This window comes from Bombina bombina, chromosome 4 (genome assembly GCF_027579735.1).
Source record: "Bombina bombina isolate aBomBom1 chromosome 4, aBomBom1.pri, whole genome shotgun sequence".
NCBI classification, from domain to species: Eukaryota; Metazoa; Chordata; class Amphibia; order Anura; family Bombinatoridae; genus Bombina; species Bombina bombina.
This window is the reverse complement of record NC_069502.1, coordinates 305,280,949-305,302,895: the sequence shown is the minus strand read 5'-3', so window position 1 is coordinate 305,302,895 and position 21,947 is coordinate 305,280,949. Positions and strand designations below refer to the sequence as shown.

Genomic DNA, 21,947 nt, shown 5'->3' with positions numbered 1-21,947 from the left:
CCTCAACCAGAAAGATAGAGAAGTCGTAGTAGCCCTCGGCCCCTTACGCTTCCCCGCATAGATGACAAACAAAGAGAAAGATTGTCTGAATTCCTTAGTAGCCTGAAGATAGAACTTCAAGGCACAAACCACATCTAGATTTTGAAGCAAACATTCTTTTGCTAAAGAAGTATTAGGACACAAGGAAGGAACAACAATTTCTTGATTAATGTTACGATTTGACACCACCTTAGGGAGGAACCCTAGTTTAGTGCGTAAAACCGCCTTATCAGCACGAAAAACCAGATAAGGAGAATCACATTGCAAAGCAGAAATCTCAGAAACTCTGCACGCAGAGGCAATAGCCAACAAAAAAAAACCTTCCAAGATAACAATTTAATGTCATCAATATGCATAGGCTCAAATCGAGCCTGCTGCAAAACACTAAGAACAAGATTGAGACTCCAAGGCGGAGCCCCTGATCTAAACACGGGTCTGATCCTAGCCAGAGCCTTAACAAAGAACTGCACATCCAGAAGCTCAGCCAATCTTTTGTGCAGTAACACTGACAGGGCCAATATCTGTCCCTTCAGGGAACTAGCAGATAGACCCTTCTCCAGTCCATCCTGGAGAAAAGATAAAATTCTGGCAACCTTAACCTTATGCCAGGAAAAGCCATGCTCTTCACACCAGTACAAGTAAGTCCTCCACACTTTATGGTAGATACGACGAGTAACTGGGTTACAAGCTTGAACCAGAGTGTCAATAACACTCTCAGAGAACCCTCTCTTGGCTAAGACTAAGCGTTTTATCTCCACGCAGTCAGCCTCAGAGAATCTTGATTTTGATGAACGAAGGGACCCTGTATCAGCACATCTCTGCGACAAGGTAACCTCCACTGAAAAGATGAGGACATCACCACTAGATTCGTTAACAAAGTCCTTTACGGCCACGATGGAGCAATCAGAATCACAGATGCTTGCTCCTGCTTGATGCGAGCCACCACACGAGGGAGAAGCTGTAATGGAGGAAAAATATGAGTCTGAACCTCCGTGGTACTGATAGAGCACCCATCAGTTCCGCCTGAGGATCCCTCGACCCATATCTGGGTAGCTTGGTATTGAGGCGTGATGCCATGAGATCTATCTCCGGTGTCCCCCACTCGCTGCATATCTCTGCAAACACCTCGGGGTGAAGAGACCATTCCGCTGGGTGAAAGGATTGCCTGCTGAGAAGGTCCGCTTCCCAGTTGTCCACACCCGAAATGTGGATCTCTGACAGTGTATATTTGTGAGTCTCCGCCCACTCCAGTAACTGAGATACTTCTTTCATCACCAAGGAACTTCTCGTTCCCCCCTGATGGTTGATATAGGCAACCAAGGTTATATTGTCTGATTTTGATCTTATAAACTGGGACGAACCCAGAAGGGGCCAAGCCTTCAAGGCATTGAAGATTGCCCGGAGTTCCAAAATATTGATCGGAAGGGAGGACTCCTCCTGAGTCCACAGACCTTGTGCCTTCTTGGCACCCCAAACAGCTCCCAGCCAGAAAGGCTTGCGTCCGTAGTCACAATCTCCCAGGACGGTCTCAAAAAGCACGTGCCTTGAGACAGATAATCTGGACAGAGCCAGCAGGAGAGTCTTTCGACAGGCTGTCCAGCACAATCTGTTGAGATAGATCTTAATGGTCGCCATTCCATTGTCTCAGCATGCATTGTTGTAAGAGTCTGAGATGGAATCTGGCAAAAGGAATGATGTCCATGCAGGACACCATGAGTCCGATTAGCCCCATACACTGAGCCACTGAGGGTCTCGAGGAGACCTGGAGGGCAAGACATGCAGATCTTAGCTTGCAACGTCTCATCTGTGAGGTATATTCTCATGGATATGGAGTCTATTATAGTTCCCAGAAAATTCCCCCTTCTAAGAGAACACTTTTCCAAGTTTATCTTCTATCCATGTGATCGAAGAAGATTGAGAAGGGACTCCGAATGTTCTTCCGCTAGACGAAAAGATGTGCATGTACCAAGATATCGTATACCTTGTGTTCTGGCAACGGCTAGAAAAGCCCCCAGAACCTTTGTAAATATCTTTGGAGCAGTAGCTAGGCCAAACGGAAGAGCTATGAACTGGAAGTGTTGGTCCAGAAAAGCGAACTTTAGGAACTGAAAATGTTCCCTGTGAATCCATCTTGAAAGAGGAAACACTCAGAAACTTGTTTAGGTACTTTAGGTCCAGAATTGGACGAAAAGTTCCCTCCCTTTTTGAAACCACGAAAAGGTTTGAATAAAACCCCAAGCCTATTTCTGCTCTACGTACCGGGACAATTACTCCTAGAGAGAAATCCTGTATGCAACCTAAGAAGGCAGCCCTCTTTTCTGGTCTTGTAGACAGACTGGAGAGTAGGAATCTGCCCCTGGGCGGATGAGAATTGAATCCTATTCTGTATCCTTGAGATACAACATCCAGGACCTAAGAATCCTGTACGTCCTGGAACCAAGCGTCTGAAAAAAGAGACAGTCTGCTCCCTACTCGATTCGATCCCGGATCGGGGACCGCCCCTTCACGCCGATTTGTTCTCGGCAGGCTTCTTAGTCTGTTTGGACTTATTCCAGGACTGAGCCAGCTTCCAAGTACTCTTGGGCTGCTCGGACTTGGATAAGGACTGTTGTCGTTGTGACTTGTCAGCAAGAAAGGAACGAAAATTAGACAGTTGCCGTCCCTTAGGCATATTCTTCTTATCCTGCGGTTGAAAAGAACCTTTCCCTCCGGTAACCGTAGAAACAATGAGTCCAGCCCTGGACCGAATAAAATCTTCCCCTTGAAGGGAAGAGAAAGGAGTCTGGATTTAGAAGTCATATCCGCAGACCAAGACTTCAACCAGAGAGCCTGGCGGGCTAGAACCGCAAAGCCAGCAGCCTTTGCATATATGCGTATAATCTGCATATTCTTGTCACAGATGAGGGAGTTAGCAATTCTCAGTGATTTTATTCTCTCCTGAATATCCTTGAGGGGAGTCTCCACCTCAATGAGCTCCGACAGAGTGCCGCACCAGTAGGTTGCTGCTCCAGCAACCATGGCTACAGCTGCCACCGGTTGAAATAAAAACCCTGTATGCTGAAACATCTTCCTCAGAAAAGGTTCCATTTTCTTATCCATAGGCTCTCTATAAGAAGAACCATCCTCCAGAGTTCCTACTCTCCCATGTATTACTAATAATGTTCGCCATCTTAACTGGCACAGGAAAAATCAGAGGGACCTTCCTATCTTCGTAAACCCTGTCTAATTTAGGGATCTTAGGTTCCTCAGGGAGTGTAGCCTCTGGAACCTCTAGTGTAGACAGAACCTCCTTTACTAAAAAATGCAGATGCCCAATTTTAAATCTAAAAGGAGGGTTCCTCTGCTGAACGAGGTTTAGAAACTGAAGTCTCCGACTCAGAAAGTTCACCCTCTGAAGCTACAGAGGTTAACTCATCCTCTGATAGCTGGGATATAGTAGCTAAATCTGACAGATATTTAGATGACTCTAGGTCAGGAGAACTATGTTTAACCTTTCTCTTGCGTTTGTTAGAGCGAGGTAAGGCACTCAGGGCCGCAGACACCGCTGATTGTAACTGTGCGGTAAGGTCTGCAGGAAAAAGGCCCCCTCCAGATTGAGGATAAGTTGAGCCGTGGGTAATGTAGAAAGGGTAGCAATTTCTCGGGACCCAGATTCCTGAGAAGTAGACGGCTCAGAAGGGCTAATAGTGCTATGAGTATAAGCAGGCTTTTCTACCTTCTTAGACTTTAGAACAGTGTTTAGGAAAATGGAACAAAATTGAGCAGGCGGACAAACCACAGCCTCCTCACAATATAAACAGGAATTATTACTCAGTACAGAAGGAGCGGAACCTTCTAATGTAGTATCAAAGTCCTCCATAGCTTTGTATATACCCACAGAAGGACAAACAAAAAGAAACACTTTTATTTTAAAAAACGGCACCTTAATATTCCCAATGGCTGGGGCACTCACCACCTCCTAGATCCAGACAGCTAACAGTGAAAACGCTCTCCTCAGGAATGATGTCTGCAGCAGGATCTTAGGAAATGAAAAAGGCTGCATCCGGTCACGTGGTTCGTAAGACAGGACTTCCCCTGCTATGAAAAAGGGGGCTAAGCTATTATGAGCTGTGCAACACTTCAAAAACGAAAGTGAAACCTGTTTGTGCCAAGCCAAAAAAAACACACACACAGTCTATGAGCCCAAAAAAACTCTCACATTAAGCAGATAACAATCCCCAAGCTGTTCAAATAATCTCCCTGAAGGAGATATTAACCCTTGGTCCTATCGAGGTATAAAGGAGCCACACTGTGACCCTGTATAGTATTTTAAAGTATATATATATAAAAAACGGTCTTACCCTCCAGGATCCATGCTGTGGAACAGGCACAACCTCTCAAGTATAACAATCTTGCAGTAGAGCTTCTGACATGGAGTGTGTAACAGCAAGCAGTGAAACTGGTCAACACTGATTGCTCAGGAGCTGTTAGCGACAGTCTGGATGGGTTCGTAAAAAAACTTTCCCTGCATCTCCAGACTCTTTCATCAATACTCTCACTGAGAGGTTGACATGATTACTTTAAACTCCAGTCCTTTCTTGAAGGGAACATACCCATTACAGGACTATCCAAAATTTTCTTCTCTGCCACCTCCTATAGTGACGAAAACATAATTTATGTAAGAACTTACCTGATAAATTCATTTCTTTCATATTAGCAAGAGTCCATGAGCTAGTGACGTATGGGATATACATTCCTACCAGGAGGGACAAAGTTTCCCAAACCTCAAAATGCCTATAAATACACCCCTCACCACACCCACAAATCAGTTTAACGAATAGCCAAGAAGTGGGGTGATAAGAAAAAAGTGCGAAAGCATATAAAATAAGGAATTGGAATAATTGTGCTTTATACAAAAAATCATAACCACCAAAAAAAAAGGGTGGGCCTCATGGACTCTTGCTAATATGAAAGAAATGAATTTATCAGGTAAGTTCTTACATAAATTATGTTTTCTTTCATGTAATTAGCAAGAGTCCATGAGCTAGTGACGTATGGGATAATGACTACCCAAGATGTGGATCTTTCCACGCAAGAGTCACTAGAGAGGGAGGGATAAAATAAAGACAGCCAATTCCTGCCGAAAATAATCCACACCCAAAATAAAGTTTAATGAAAAACATAAGCAGAAGATTCAAACTGAAACAGCTGCCTGAAGTACTTTTCTACCAAAAACTGCTTCAGAAGAAGAAAACACATCAAAATGGTAGAATTTAGTAAAAGTATGCAAAGAGGACCAAGTTGCTGCTTTGCAAATCTGATCAACCGAAGCTTCATTCCTAAACGCCCAGGAAGTAGAAACTGACCTAGTAGAATGAGCTGTAATCCTTTGAGGCAGAGTTTTACCCGACTCGACATAGGCATGATGAATTAAAGATTTCAACCAAGATGCCAAAGAAATGGCAGAAGCTTTCTGGCCTTTTCTAGAACCGGAAAAGATGACAAATAGACTAGAAGTCTTTCGGAAAGACTTAGTAGCTTCAACATAATATTTCAAAGCTCTAACAACATCCAAAGAATGCAATGATTTCTCCTTAGAATTCTTAGGATTAGGACATAATGAAGGAACCACAATTTCTCTACTAATGTTGTTGGAATTCACAACCTTAGGTAAAAATTCAAAAGAAGTTCGCAACACCGCCTTATCCTGATGAAAAATCAGAAAAGGAGACTCACAAGAAAGAGCAGATAATTCAGAGACTCTTCTGGCAGAAGAGATGGCCAAAAGGAACAAAACTTTCCAAGAAAGTAATTTAATGTCCAATGAATGCATGGGTTCAAAAGGAGGAGCTTGAAGAGCCCCAGAACCAAATTCAAACTCCAAGGAGGAGAAATTGACTTAATGACAGGTTTTATACGAACCAAAGCTTGTACAAAACAATGAATATCAGGAAGATTAGCAATCTTTCTGTGAAAAAGAACAGAAAGAGCAGAGATTTGTCCTTTCAAGGAACTTGCGGACAAACCTTTATCTAAACCATCCTGAAGAAACTGTAAAATTCTCGGAATTCTAAAAGAATGCCAGGAAAAATGATGAGAAAGACACCAAGAAATATAAGTCTTCCAGACTCTATAATATATCTCTCTAGATACAGATTTACGAGCCTGTAACATAGTATTAATCACAGAGTCAGAGAAACCTCTTTGACCAAGAATCAAGCGTTCAATCTCCATACCTTTAAATGTAAGGATTTGAGATCCTGATGGAAGAAAAGGACCTTGCGACAGAAGGTCTGGTCTTAACGGAAGAGTCCACGGTTGGCAAGAGGCCATCCGGACAAGATCCGCATACCAAAACCTGTGAGGCCATGCTGGAGCTACCAGCAGAACAAACGAGCATTCCTTCAGAATCTTGGAGATTACTCTTGGAAGAAGAACTAGAGGCGGAAAGATATAGGCAGGATGATACTTCCAAGGAAGTGATAATGCATCCACTGCCTCCGCCTGAGGATCCCGGGATCTGGACAGATACCTGGGAAGTTTCTTGTTTAGATGAGAAGCCATCAGATCTATTTCTGGAAGTTCCCACATTTGAACAATCTGAAGAAATACCTCTGGGTGAAGAGACCATTCGCCCGGATGTAACGTTTGGCGACTGAGATAATCCGCTTCCCAATTGTCTATACCTGGGATATGAACCGCAGAGATTAGACAGGAGCTGGATTCCGCCCAAACCAGAATTCGAGATACTTCTTTCATAGCCAGAGGACTGTGAGTCCCTCCCTGATGATTGATGTATGCCACAGTTGTGACATTGTCTGTCTGAAAACAAATGAACGATTCTCTCTTCAGAAGAGGCCAAGACTGAAGAGCTCTGAAAATTGCACGGAGTTCCAGAATATTGATCGGTAATCTCACCTCCTGAGATTCCCAAACCCCTTGTGCCGTCAGAGACCCCCACACAGCTCCCCAACCTGTAAGACTTGCATCTGTTGAAATTACAGTCCAGGTCGGAAGAACAAAAGAAGCCCCCTGAACTAAACAATGGTGATCTGTCCACCACGTCAGAGAGTGTCGTACAATCGGTTTTAAAGATATTAATTGAGATATCTTTGTGTAATCCCTGCACCATTGGTTCAGCATACAGAGCTGAAGAGGTCGCATGTGAAAACGAGCAAAGGGGATCGCGTCCGATGTAGCAGTCATAAGACCTAGAATTTCCATGCAAAAGGCTACCGAAGGGAATGATTGTGACTGAAGGTTTCGACAAGCTGAAATCAATTTTAGACGTCTCTTGTCTGTCAAAGACAGAGTCATGGACACTGAATCTATCTGGAAACCCAAAAAGGTTACCCTTGTCTGAGGAATCAATGAACTTTTTAGTGAATTGATCCTCCAACCATGATCTTGAAGAAACAACACAAGTCGATTCGTATGAGATTCTGCTAAATGTGAAGACTGAGCAAGTACCAAGATATCGTCCAAATAAGGAAATACCACAATACCCTGTTCTCTGATTACAGACAGAAGGGCACCGAGAACCTTTGTAAAAATTCTTAGAGCTGTTGCTAGGCCAAACGGCAGAGCCACAAACTGGTAATGCTTGTCCAGGAAAGAGAATCTCAGAAACTGATAGTGAGCTGGATGAATCGGAATATGCAGATATGCATCCTGTAAATCTATTGTAGACATATAATGCCCTTGCTGAACAAAAGGCAGGATAGTCCTTATAGTTACCATTTTGAATGTTGGTATCCGTACATAACGATTCAATATTTTTAGATCCAGAACTGGTCTGAAGGAATTCTCCTTCTTTGGTACAATGAAGAGATTCGAATAAAACCCCAGCCCCTGTTCCAGAACTGGAACTGGCATAATTACTCCAGCCAACTCTAGATCTGAAACACATTTCAGAAATGCTTGAGCTTTCACTGGGTTTACTGGGACACGGGAAAGAAAAAAATCTCTTTGCAGGAGGTCTTATCTTGAAACCAATTCTGTACCCTTCTGAAACAATGTTCTGAATCCAAAGATTGTGAACAGAATCGATCCAAATTTCTTTGAAAAAACGTAATCTGCCCCCTACCAGCTGAGCTGGAATGAGGGCTGCACCTTCATGTGGACTTAGAAGCTGGCTTTGCTTTTCTAGAAGGCTTGGATTTATTCCAGACTGGAGATGGTTTCCAAACTGAAACTGCTCCTGAGGATGAAGGATCAGGCTTTTGTTCTTTGTTGAAACGAAAGGAACGAAAACGATTATTAGCCCTGTTTTTACCCTTAGATCTTTTATCCTGCGGTAAAAAAGTTCCTTTCCCACCAGTAACAGTTGAGATAATAGAATCCAACTGAGAACCAAATAATTTATTACCCTGGAAAGAAAGGGAAAGTAGAGTCGATTTAGAAGACATATCAGCATTCCAAGTTTTAAGCCATAAAGCTCTTCTAACTAAAACCTGACATCAACTCTGATAATATCAAAAATGGCATCACAGATAAAATTATTAGCATGTTGAAGAAGAATAATAATGTTATGAGAATCATGATCTGTTACTTGTTGCGCTAAAGTTTCCAACCAAAAAGTTGAAGCTGCAGCAACATCCGCCAAAGATATAGCAGGTCTAAGAAGATTACCTGAACACAAATAAGCTTTTCTTAGAAAGGATTCAATTTTCCTATCTAAAGGATCCTTAAAGGAAGTACCATCTGCCGTAGGAATAGTAGTACGTTTAGCAAGGGTAGAGATAGCCCCATCAACTTTAGGGATTTTGTCCCAAAACTCTAATCTGTCGGACGGCACAGGATATAATTGCTTAAAACGTTTAGAAGGAGTAAATGAATTACCCAAATTATTCCATTCTCTGGAAATTACTTCAGAAATAGCACCCGGAACAGGAAAAACTTCTGGAATAACTACAGGAGATTTAAAGACCTTGTCTAAACGTTTAGATTTAGTATCAAGAGGACCAGAATCCTCAATTTCTAATGCAATTAGGACTTCTTTAAGTAAAGAACGAATAAATTCCATTTTAAATAAATATGAAGATTTATCAGCATCAACCTCTGAGACAGAGTCCTCTGAACCAGAAGAATCATTAGAATCAGAATGATGATGTTCATTTAAAAATTCATCTGGATAAAGAGAAGTTTTAAAAGATTTTTTATGTTTACTAGAAGGAGGAATAACAGACATAGCCTTCTTAATGGATTCAGAAACAAAATCTCTTATGTTATCAGGAACACTCTGAACATTAGATGTTGATGGAACTGCAACAGGTAATGGTACTTTACTAAAGGAAATATTTTCTGCATTAACAAGTTTGTCATAACATTTAATACAAACAACAGCTGGAGGAACAGCTACCAAAAGTTTACAGCAGATACACTTAGCTTTGGTAGTTCCAGCACCAGGCAGCGATTTTCCTGAAGTATCTTCTGACTCAGATGCAACGTGAGACATCTTGCAATATGTAAGAGAAAAAACAACATATGAAGCAAAATTGATCAAATTCCTTAAATGACAGTTTCAGGAATGGGAAAAAATGCCAAAGAACAAGCTTCTAGCAACCAGAAGCAATGAAAAATGAGACTTAAATAATGTGTAGACAAAAGCGACGCCCATATTTTTTTAGCGCCAAATAAGACGCCCACATTATTTGGCGCCTAAATGCTTTTGGCGCCAAAAATGACGCCACATCCGGAACGCCGACATTTTTGGCGCAAAAGAACGTCAAAAAATGACGCAACTTCCGGCGACACGTATGACGCCGGAAACAGAAAAGTTTTTTTGCGCCAAAAAAGTCTGCGCCAAGAATGACGCAATAAAATGAAGCATTTTCAGCCCCCGCGAGCCTAACAGCCCACAGGGAAAAAGTCAAATTTTTAAGGTAAGAAAAAATTATTGATTCAAATGCATTATCCCAAATATGAAACTGACTGTCTGAAAAAAAGGAATGTTGAACATCCTGAGTCAAGGCAAATAAATGTTTGAATACATATATTTAGAACTTTATAAAAAAAGTGCCCAACCATAGCTTTAGAGTGTCACAGAAAATAAGACTTACTTACCCCAGGACACTCATCTACATGTTTGTAGAAAGCCAAACCAGTACTGAAACGAAAATCAGCAGAGGTAATGGTATATATATAAGAGTATATCGTCGATCTGAAAAGGGAGGTAAGAGATGAATCCCTACGACCGATAACAGAGAACCTATGAAATAGACCCCGTAGAAGGAGATCATTGAATTCAAACAGGCAATACTCTCTTCACATCCCTCTGACATTCACTGCACGCTGAGAGGAAAACCGGGCTCCAACCTGCTGCGGAGCGCATATCAACGTAGAATCTAGCACAAACTTACTTCACCACCTCCATAGGAGGCAAAGTTTGTAAAACTGATTTGTGGGTGTGGTGAGGGGTGTATTTATAGGCATTTTGAGGTTTGGGAAACTTTGCCCTCCTGGTAGGAATGTATATCCCATACGTCACTAGCTCATGGACTCTTGCTAATTACATGAAAGAAAGGCAAAGAATGACTGGAGGATAGAGGAAGTGGGAGGGATATTTAAGCCTTCGGCTGGGGTGTCTTTGCCTCCCCCTGGTGGCCAGGTGTTGTATTTCCCAACAGTAAGGAATGAAGTTGTGGACTCTCCCTGCCTTATGGAAGGAAAACAACTCTGCATACATCTAGTGAAACTTAGATCCAAAGAAAGATGATAAAGATATATGAATTTCACAAACGATAAAAAGTCTATATGTTGCAAATCAGCATAAAAACAATAAAAGTAAGAGCAAAATAAAAAGCACTAATGGGTCATACTGTGGCTAAGGCCTTAGGTTGGCCAATCTTTATTTAAAAAAATTCAAAATATGGCTTTCAATATTATTTGCCATGTAGTAGTCACAAATTCACATACTATAAGATATGAAAAAGAATGTAAAAGTTTCTTAAAAATACAATGTCTGAATGCAGAAAAACAGGCAAAGCCTGTAGCATATACTTTGCAAATCACCTCTTACCTGTTTTCCACAATGAGGTAGTGGAAGACAGCGACAGTCTCCTTGGGCTGGATGTGCAGCAAAGGCAGTAGTGCAACAATAATATGGCTAAGAAGTGAGCCCAAGTAGGCCTGATCAAGGCATCGAACAAACCAATCCCATGCCCTTTATAGAAAAAAAAAATGCTTATCAAAAAATAAGCAAATGTCTAGAGAATTATGCAATTCACAAATTCTGTCATAATTTACTCTGAATGAGTCAGTATGTGATGTGGAGAGGTGTATGGGTTTTGTAAGTTTTATGGTCTTAGAATGCTTACTCTGATATAATTAGTATACTGCAAAGTGTTAACAAATGAGAGCACACATATTGATTATTAAATATTTAATTAAGGTTTAATTTAAATTTTAAGAGAACGTGTACACTTTTATACTAGCATTGCACATAGAGAAAAATTACACATTATATTTTTATTTATCAAGCAAATATATAAAATGCATATTTAAACTTTTAAACACTTTGGGGGGGCAATCGGAATGTATTTAGGAAATTAACAAAGGCAGAATTTCAACGTTGGCTTCTTGGCACTATGTGAAGCTAATATTTTCTAGTACTGTCCTCCAATAAATAAAAACTGTATGTACAGTATTTGATAATATTAAAAAACTGTTATTTACCTACAACATAGATCTGGAAACTCTTCTTTATATCTCAGACCAGTCCTTAATGTGGTCATCATCTTCACTCTCACCGAACTAATATGCTTTGGTCCCATAAGTTTCATCAGAGAAACTAAACTGTTTAAAGCCTACAAACAGAACATCAATGAGAAAACAGACTGGTGGCATTTCTCCACCACAACAAGAGACCCCACGTGCTATCTATTTGCTAGATATTTGCCATGAAAACAAATATCAACAAATAAAATTATTCAGTTAAATCCAGCCCAAGGGTTTTCTATGCCTTCAACTGCTTGATTAAACTTCTGCCCGTCCAAATTAGTTAGAGCAATATTCAATTTCTCCAAATCGGTGTCTGATAGTTTAAGAAGAGTTAATGACTATATTTATACTAGTTGTTGTTTAATACATTTTATTTAGTTATATAAACTAGAACATAATTTAGAAAGTGTTCCCTATATGCTTTATGTAACATTACTCTCTCCCCAGCAAGCATATTTTTAAAATTTTCCATCTAACTAGTTATTTTAATTTTATCTATCATTATTTTTCTAGTGTAAAGATTTCGTTAAAGCTTCCAATAACCTTATTTTCACAAGGAATTCCATAATCTTAGATATAATCTGATCTAATATATTTCCCCTTGTTTATGTTTGTGTTACATTATTTTACATATACATTCTTTCAATTGCTTAACCATAGCCAAGTTAACAAAACAACCCATAACAACACTATTAAATGCACACCATGAACTTAGAAGGGGAGTAATAAAATTTAAATTTTCTAAAAAAGATAAGGAACCATATTTGCTGCCAGTAATATCAGCAACTCTAACTAATAAATTATTCATAAAAACCATAAATTATGCTTACCTGATAACTTAATTTCCATCGAGGGGAGGAGAGTCCACGGCTTCATTCATTACTATTCGGAATTAAGAACCTGGCCACCAGGAGGAGTCAGACACCCCAGCCAAAGGCTTAAATACCTCCCACACTTCCCTCATCCCCCAGTCATTCTGCCGAGGGAACCAGGAACAGTAGGAGAAATATCAGGGTATATCAGTAGGAGAAATATCAGGTGCCAGAAGATGATTAAATTTAGGTCCGCCCTACGGATATACGGGCGGGAGCCGTAGACTCTCCTCCCCTTGATGGAAATTAAATTATCAGGTAAGCATAATTTATGTTTTCCATCTAAAGGGGATGAGAGTCCACTGCTTCATTCATTACTATTTAGAACATATACCCAAGCTCTAGAGGACACTGAATGAAACTGGGAGGGTAAAAAGGCGAACCCTAATCTGAGGGCACCACAGCCTGCAAAACCTTTCTCCCAAAAACAGCTTCCGCAGAAGCAAAGACGTAAAATTTGTAAAACTTTGTAAAAGTGTGTAAGGAGGACCAGGTAGCTGCCTTACAAATTTGCTCCATAGAGGCCTCATTCTTGAAGGCCCAAGACGAAGCCACAGCTCTAGTTGAATGAGCCGTGATCCTCTGAGGAGGCTTATGTCCCATTGCCTCATAAGCCAAGCGAATCAAGCTCCTCAACCAAAAAGAAGTAGCAGAGGCCCTTTGCCCCTTACGCTTCCCAGAATAAACCACAAAAAGAGATGTAGACTGTCTGAAATCCTTAGTAGCCTGAAGATACAGTATATGAAGTAACCTCACTTTTGAAGAAGAAGGGTTAGGACACAAAGGAGGAACAACTATTTCCTGATTGATGTTACGGTTAGACACCACCTTGGGGAGAAACCCCAACCCAGTGCGAAGTACAGCCTTATCCACATCAAACACCAGATAAGGAGGATCACATTGCAAAGCAGCTAGCTCGGATACTCTGCGTGCCGATGCAATAGCCAATAGTAAGAGAACCTTCCAGGACAGAATCTTAATGTCTATGGAATGCATAGGTTCAAACTTAACCCTCTGCAAAACCTTAAGGACTAAGTTTAAGCTCCAAGGCGGAGCTGACCGTCTAAATACAGGCCTGATTCTAGACAGAGCCTGAACAAAAGATTGAATGTCAGGGAGCTCAGTGAGTCTCCTATGCAACAAAACTGATAATGCTGAAATCTGTCCCTTAAAGGAACTAGCGGCAAGACCCTTCTCCAAACCATCTTGAAGAAAAGACAGAATCCTGGATACCTTCACCTTATGCCAAGGATATCCATGCTTTTCACACCAGGACAAGTAAGTCATCCACACCTTATGGTAGATGCGTCGAGTGACTGGCTTCCTTGCCTGAATTAGAGTATCAATCACACTTTCTGAAAAGCCTCTCTTAGCGAAGACTAGGCGTTCAATCTCCACGCAGTCAGCCTCAGAGAATCTAGATTTTGATGCTGAAAGGGGCCCTGTGACAGCAGATCCCTGCGACAGGGTAACCTCCACGGCGGAGAGGATGACATCCCCATAAGATTCGCAAACCACGTCCTCTGCGGCCACGAATGAGCAATCAGAATGGCCAGGGCCCGCTCCTGTTTGATGCGTGTCACTACGCGAGGTAGAAGTGGTAACGATGGAAAAATGTAGGCTAGGCTGAATCTCCAAGGAACCACTAAGGCATCTATCAGATCTGCCTGGGGATCCCTGGATCTCGACCCGTATTGAGGTAGCTTGCAATGGAGTCTGAACGCAATGAGATCTATCCCCATCTGAGACAAATCTCCGCAAACACCTCGGGGTGAAGAGGAGACCACTCCCCCGGATGGAAGGGTTGTCTGCTGAGAAAGTCCGCTTCCCAGTTGTTCACACCTGGAATGTGAAACACTGAGAGCGAGCAGTCGTGGGACACCGCCCACTCCGGAATTCGAGACACACCTATCATCGCGAGGAAGCTCCTCGTACCCCCTTGATGGTTGATGTAAGTCATCAAGGTAATGTTGTCGGTCTGGAATCTGATGAAACCAACTCCAGGGAAGGCCATGCCTTCAGAGCATTGTAAATCGCTCGTAGTTCTAAGATGTTGATCGGAAGGAGAGACTCCTCCCTGTACCACTTTCCTTGTGCCATCCTGGCTCCCCAAACAGCTTCCCATCCTGTTACACTGGCATCCATGGTCACAATCTCCCAGGACGGTCGCAAGAAGGATGTCCCCATGGACAGTTGCTCCAGACAAATCCACCAAGAGAGAAAGTTCAGAGTCCAAGCATCCATGGATATCAGCTGTGATAGATCTGAATGATCGCCGTTCCACTGTCTCAACATGCAGAATTGAAGAGGTCTGAGATGGAACCTGGCGAATGGGATGACATCTATGCTTGACACCATGAGACCTATCACCTCCATACATTGAGCCACTGACGGGGCTGTGGAGGACTGAAGGGCCAGAAAGGTGGACGTAAGCTTCCTGCGCCGCTGATCTGTGAGAAATATTTTCATGGACATAGAGTCTATTATCGTGCCCAGGAACTCAACCCTGTTGCTGGGAACTAGGGAACTCTTTCCTGAGTTGATCTTCCAACTGTGAGATTGGAGCAGAAGAAGAAGAGCCCTCGAATGATCCTCTGCGAGGCTGAGTGACGGCGCCTGATCCATGATGTCTTCCAGGTAGGGTGCCACCGCAATGCCCCTGGATCTGGCCACTGCAAGCAGCGCCCCCAGAACCTTTGTGAAGACTCTCGGGGCCGTTGCAAGACCAAAAGGATGGGCCACAAACTGGAAGTGTTGGTCCAGAAATGCAAATCTTAGGAACCTGAAGTGGTCCCTGTGGATTGGCACATGAAGGTAAGCGTCCTTCAAGTCTATAGTCATCATGAACTGTCCCTCTTGAACTAGGTGCAGAAAAGATCTGATCGTTTCCATTTTGAATGATGGAACACTCAGAAACGTATTCAAACACTTGAGGTTCAGAATCGGGCGGAAGGTGCCCTCCTTCTTTGGAACCACAAAAAGGTTGGAATAGTACCCTAGACCCCTTTCTGCTAGGGGTACTGGTATGATAACCCAGAGAGAGGCGAGATCTCTCACACATTCTAGAAAGGCCTCTCTTCTCTGGTCTTGAAGACAGGTTTGACAGGAGGAATCTGCCCTTGAGCGGATGGGATCTGAACCCTATCCTGTAACCCTGGGAGACCACTTCTAGAACCCAAGGGTCCTGAACGTCCTGCAACCAAGCGCCTGAGAATAGAGATAATCTGCCCCCTACGTGATCCGGAGACCGGTCGGGGCCGCCCCTTCATGCAGATTTCGTCTCGGCGGGCTTCTTGCTCTGCTTACACTTATTCCAAGATTGAGCCAGCTTCCAAGATCCCTTGGACTAGTCCGCCTTTGCGGCAGGTTGCTGGCGCTGGGCCTTGTCCGCACGAAAGGGACGAAAAGTAGATCCTTTAGGCTTAGCCTTCTTATCCTATCCTGCGGTAGGAAAGCTCCCTTGCCTCCCGTAACTGTGGATATAATCGAATCCAATCCTGGTCCGAACAGGATCCTTCTTTGAAAAGGCAGGGACAACAGCCTTAGAGGTCATGTCCGCAGACCAAGACTTTAGACACAGAGCCCTGCGCGCTAAAACAGAAAAACCTGACACCTTAGCATTCAGGTGAATAATTTGCATATTGGCATCACAGATGAAAGAATTGGTGATTTTCAGAGCCTTAAAGAGACACTAAACTCAAATTTCTTCTTTCGTGATTCAGATAGAGCATGCAATTTTAAGTAACTTTCTAATTTACTCCTATTATCAAATTTTGTTCATTCTCTTGGTATGTTTATTTGAAAATCAAGAATGTAAGTTTAGATGCCGGCCCATTTTTGGTGAACAACCTGGGTTGTCCTTGCCGATTGGACAGCACCAATAAACAAGTGCTATCCATGCTTCTGAACCCAACATTTGCTGCCTCCTTAGCTTAGATGCCTTCTTTATCAAATAAAGATAGCAGGAGAACAAAGAAAAGTTGATAATAGAAGTAAATTAGAAAGTTGCTTAAAATTGCATGCTCTGTTTCATGAAAGAAAAATTTGTGTTCAGTGTCCCTTTAATCTTCTACTGTATCTCGTCGAAGTATGTCTCCCCCTCGACCATTTCACACAGGGATTCACACCAATATGTTGCAGCTCCAGCGACCGCCGCTACGGCCGCTGATGGCTGAAAAACAAACCCTGTGTGCAGAAACATCTTTCTCAACAGCTTTTTATCAATGGGCTCCTTAAACAACGAACTGTCCTCGAGGGGAATAGTCGTCCGCTTCGCAAGCGTAGAGATAGCCCTATCCACCTTAGGGATGGTCCCCCACAGCTCAAGCTGAGAGTCCGGAACGCGGAACAGTTTTTTTAAAGGAAAAAGAAGGGGAAAAGGAAGAACCTAATCGCTCCCATTAGTTCTTAATAATATTAGTCATCTTAATGGGAACCGGGAAAGACTGAGGTACTACCCTGTCCTCGTATACCTTGTCAAGCTTAGGAATCACAGGTTCCTCCAGTATCTTAGTTTTCGGAACCTCCAGAGTAGCAAGCACCTGCCGTAGCAGAAAGAGCAAATTCTCCATCCTAAACCTATAACCAGGCTCCTCCGCCGCCGGAGGTTTAGATTACACAGATTCCGACCCAGAAGGGGCCTCCTCCGACGAGTTGGAGTGGGCCTCGTCATCGTATAGAGTCTCTGGATCTCCCATCAGCGAGAACAAACCCTGGGCCGAGCCGCTATGATAAACCCTATGCTTGCGCTTAGCAGAACGTGGTAAGGCATGGAGTCCTCCATCGCTTGCGCGTTTGGTTAGACTAACTTTATTTATTAAAAAGGCACCTTTATACCACCAATGGATCCAGGCTACAGAAACCGCTATGTCTCCTGCGCCACAGATCAATGAGAAGGACAGATAGCCACACCCAGTCACATGGAATGCCTAGCAGGACCTCCCCTGCACTAGGAATAAACAGGCCAAAAGATGGCCGCACAAAGTATCCGCAAGTAACCTGAAAGTTCCACACATTGCCAGAGCCTCATCTTGCACATAACGCAGCAATGACACAATAAACAATATCATGTATACAACCCCCCCCCCGTTCAATAATCCCCCTTCCAGGAATATTAACCCTTGATTCTGTAAAGATAAAAAGGCGCCACACTGTGACCCTGTCTTCTATGTTATCATTATTAATAAAAAATGAAACGATCTTACCGTGGAACAGGAACACGGCCCTTCAAGTGTGACAGGTTAGTAGCGTCGCTCCTGACATGGACTTGAGTGAAGAAAGCAGGCAGCGAAACTCGTCAACGCTGATTGCTTATGGAGCTGTTAATATGAGTCGGGATGGTTTTGCATAAAGACTCTCCCTGCATCTCCGGTTTCTAACTTTCATCCAAGCTCTCACTGAGAGGCTGACAGGACTACTTAAAACTTTAGTCCCACTGTACTACCCTCCATAAGAGACTACTCCGAAAATCCGGCACTCCTCTGCCATCCTCCTGTGACGAAAGGCAAAGAATGACTGGGGGATGAGGGAAGTGGGGGATGTATTTAGGCCAATAGTAGTGAATGAAGCCGTGGACTCTCCTCCCCTTTAGATGGACATAAGATTTGTTGTACACAAAAGAGAGCACAAAACAGCTTAATATACAGATGTCTATCTTTAGCGCTTTAGCTGGCAAACATAAAAGAATCACAGGAGGGGTAATGGAGGATTGAAAAGTTTAGCTTTGTGTCATAATAAATATATGTGAAACTTTAGATTTTTTTTTTAATTTTCGAATTATGAACCAAATTTTTTTTAAAAAACAGAAATATTGGTATAACATTTTCTAAAAAGACATCTAGGATTGTAGATATTAATTATAACGCATTGTAACAAAAAAAAAAAAAAAAAAAAGGATGAACAATGGACAAATGCTCTGCCGAAATGGTTTTACTTTACTAAATTGGTTTCAAAATACCAAAAATAATTTTATAAAAGCTTTCAGAAGTCATTTTAATGACTATTGGCTAGATTACGAGTTTTGCGTTATGAGTAAAAAAGCAGCGTTAAGGCTCATAACGCTGCATTTTTTACTAACGATGCTATTACGAGTCTTGTAGGTACGGCTGTCCCGCACACTTTTTTGGCCTTACCGCAAATCAACTTACGCAATTTGCGTATAGTCTATTTTCAATGGGACTTCCATTGCGCCGGTATTATAAGCTTTTTTTAGGCCAAAAAGTGAGCGGTACAGCCTATCCCGCAAGATTCGTAATGCATTCTAAAGTCAGTAGTTATGAGTTTTACACTACAAAGCTGTAGCATAAAACTCATAACTAAAGTGCTAAAAAGTACACTAACACCCATGAACTACCTATTAACCCCTAAACCGAGGCCCTCCCGCATCGCAAACACTAAAATAAAATTATTAACCCCTTATCTGTCGCTCCGGACATCGCCGCCACTAGAATAAACATATTAACCCCTAAACTGCCACACTCCCGCCTCGCAAACACTAGTTAAATATTATTAACCCCTAAGCTGCCACCCCTAACATCGCCGCAACCTACACTACAGTTATTAACCCCTAATCTGCCGCCCCCAACATCGCCGCTACTGTACTAAATTTATTAACCCCTAAACCTAAGTCTAACCCTAACCCCTCCTAACTTAAATATAATTAAATTAAATCTAAATAAAACCTACTATTAATAACTAAATAATTCCTATTTAAAACAAAATACTTACCTGTAAAATAAACCCTAAGCTACCTAAGGTAGATACAATATAACTAATAGTTACATTGTATCTACCTTAGGTTTTATTTTACAGGCAAGTTTGTACTTATTTTAACTAGGTAGAATAGTTATTAACTATTTAATAACTACCTAGCTAAAATAAATACAAATTTACCTGTAAAATAAAACCTAACCTAAGTTACACTAACACCTAACACTACACTACAATTAAATAAATTACCTAAATTAACTAAATTAAATACAATTACCTAAATTACAAAAAACAAACAAACACTAAAATACACAAAATAAAAAACAAATTACAAGATATTTAAACAAATTACAAGATATTTAAACTAATTACACCTAATCTAATAACCCTATCAAAATAAAAAAGCTCCCCCCAAAATAAAAAAACTCCTAGCCTAAACTAAACTACCAATAGCCCTTAAAAGGGCCTTTTGTGGGGCATTGCCCCAAAGAAATCAGCTCTTTTACCTGAAAAAAAAATACAAACAACCCCCTCAACAGTAAAAACCACCACCCACACAACCAACCCCCCAAATAAAACCCAAACTAAAAAAACCTAAGCTCCCCATTGCCCTGAAAAGGGCATTTAGCTCTATTGCGGCCAAAACCCTAACCCTAACCTAAAAATAAAACCCACCCAATAAACCCTTAAAAAAACCTAACACTAACCCCTGAAGATCCACTTACAGTTTTGAAGAGCCGACATCCATCCTCAACGAAGCCGGGAGAAGTCCTCAACGAAGCCGGGAGAAGTCTCCATCCAAGCCGGGAGAAGTGGTCCTCCAGACGGGCAGAAGTCTTCATATAGACAGCATCTTCTATCTTCATCCATCCGGCGCAGAGCGGCTCCATCTTCAAGACATCCGGCGCGGAGCATTACCTTCCAACGAAGTCTTCTTCCCGAAATGAATGTTTCTTTAAGTGACGTCATCCAAGATGGCGTCCCTTAGATTCCGATTGGCTGATAGAATTCTATCAGCCAATCGGAATTAAGGTTGAGAAAATCCTATTGGCTGATGCAATCAGCCAATAGGATTGAGCTCGCATTCGATTGGCTGTTCCAATCAGCCAATAGAATGCCAGCTCAATACTATTGGCTGATTGGATCAGTGAATAGAATTGAAGTTCAATCCTATTGGCTGATTGCATCAGCCAATAGGATTTTTTCAATCTGAAGATCCACTTCAAAACTGTAAGTGGATCTTCAGGGGTTACTGTTAGGTTTTTTAAGGGTTTATTGGGTGGGTTTTATTTTTAGGTTACGGATTGGGCAGCAATAGAGCTAAATGCCCTTTTAAGGGCAATGCCCATCCAAATGCCCTTTTCAGGGCAATGGGGAGCTTAGGTTTTTTAGTTAGGGTTTTATTTGGGGGGTTGGTTGTGTGGGTGGTGGGTTTTACTGTTGGGGGGGTTGCTTGTATTTTTTTTACAGGTAAAAGAGCTGATTTCTTTGGGGCAATGCCCTGCAAAAGGCCCTTTTAAGGGCTATTGGTAGTTTAGTTTAGGCTAGGGCTTTTTTTTTATTTTGGGGGGGGGGCTTTATTTTATTTTGATAGGGCTATTAGATTAGGTCCACACAAAATCAATCCTTGGACTGAAAATTTGTACACCTGGGTAGCACTCTTCCCCTTAATCAAGGATGGCAGAATTGGGCAGAGACTGGATATCTTTGGAGAGGGAGTGCTTAGGGATATTTAAAATATAACCTTTATTTGGTAATTTAAAACAAAAACAAAAACTTACACACAATCCACATATATACGTTTAAAAACAAAGGATTTGGTCGGATTTATTGTATTCCAATATTCTCTATTTGGATATAGTGGTTGTAGTGTACATTAAATGTATATTGATTTGTCTTAAGTCAGAGGTATCTGTAAGGATCAGTAAAAAATCTGATTTTCTTATAGAATACGTGGTCTTTCTTCACTTTGTGCCACTGTGATAATAAATCTATTGTTCCTTAACTTGTTGGTCTAGGTCACAAATAATAGTGTCTTCTTTAATGTTTTGTGAGTGGATACACAATTGTACAATTTTGTAGGAACTGATCTAGGGTTGTATGTAGCAGAATCTGGTTTGTATTCTGTCTTGGTGCATATATTGAAGTTTTAGATTTTAATTCTGCAAATCTAATATCACTGCTATTTAAAAAGGAATTTATATGCAGTGTAGGTATAGAATAGGTGGTGCTCTCAGCTTATGGTAATAGGCTAAATCTGCCACTATTGCAATTGCTGTTTAAATGTGCTGAGAATTTCGCCTAATATATTAACAGACTGTTGGATTAAGCTATTGCAACTGCTGTCTAAATATGCTGAAAATTTTGCCTAATATATTTCCAGACTAATTGTTCTGAACTATCAAGCACTTAAAATAAAGTATATATATAGTTAACACAAGATCTCTTCAGTTTGGCAGTTGGTTATATTTAGTATACGGTACTTATTAACGTTTCTTTAAATAGTTGTTTGGATCTTATATATTATAAGGATACTTAATGTGCTTGGAAATGTGTATGGCTTGATCTTACTAGATAAATATCTCTTTTGATTGCTTAAATTCAGCTGGATTTAAATTAACTGTTAGT

General features: G+C 41.5%; 1 protein-coding gene across 1 annotated transcript in view; it reads right to left on the bottom strand.

The window, feature by feature from the left end:
- Nucleotides 1–21,947, bottom strand: part of ATR (ATR serine/threonine kinase) — a 455,512-nt gene that overhangs the window by 314,219 nt on the left and 119,346 nt on the right. Inside the window, exons 19-20 of the mRNA XM_053711664.1 lie at nt 11,695–11,825; nt 11,039–11,182 (exon numbers count right to left, since the gene is read on the bottom strand). Coding sequence (XP_053567639.1) covers nt 11,039–11,182; nt 11,695–11,825 — 275 coding nt within the window. The remainder of the gene's footprint in view (nt 1–11,038; nt 11,183–11,694; nt 11,826–21,947) is intronic.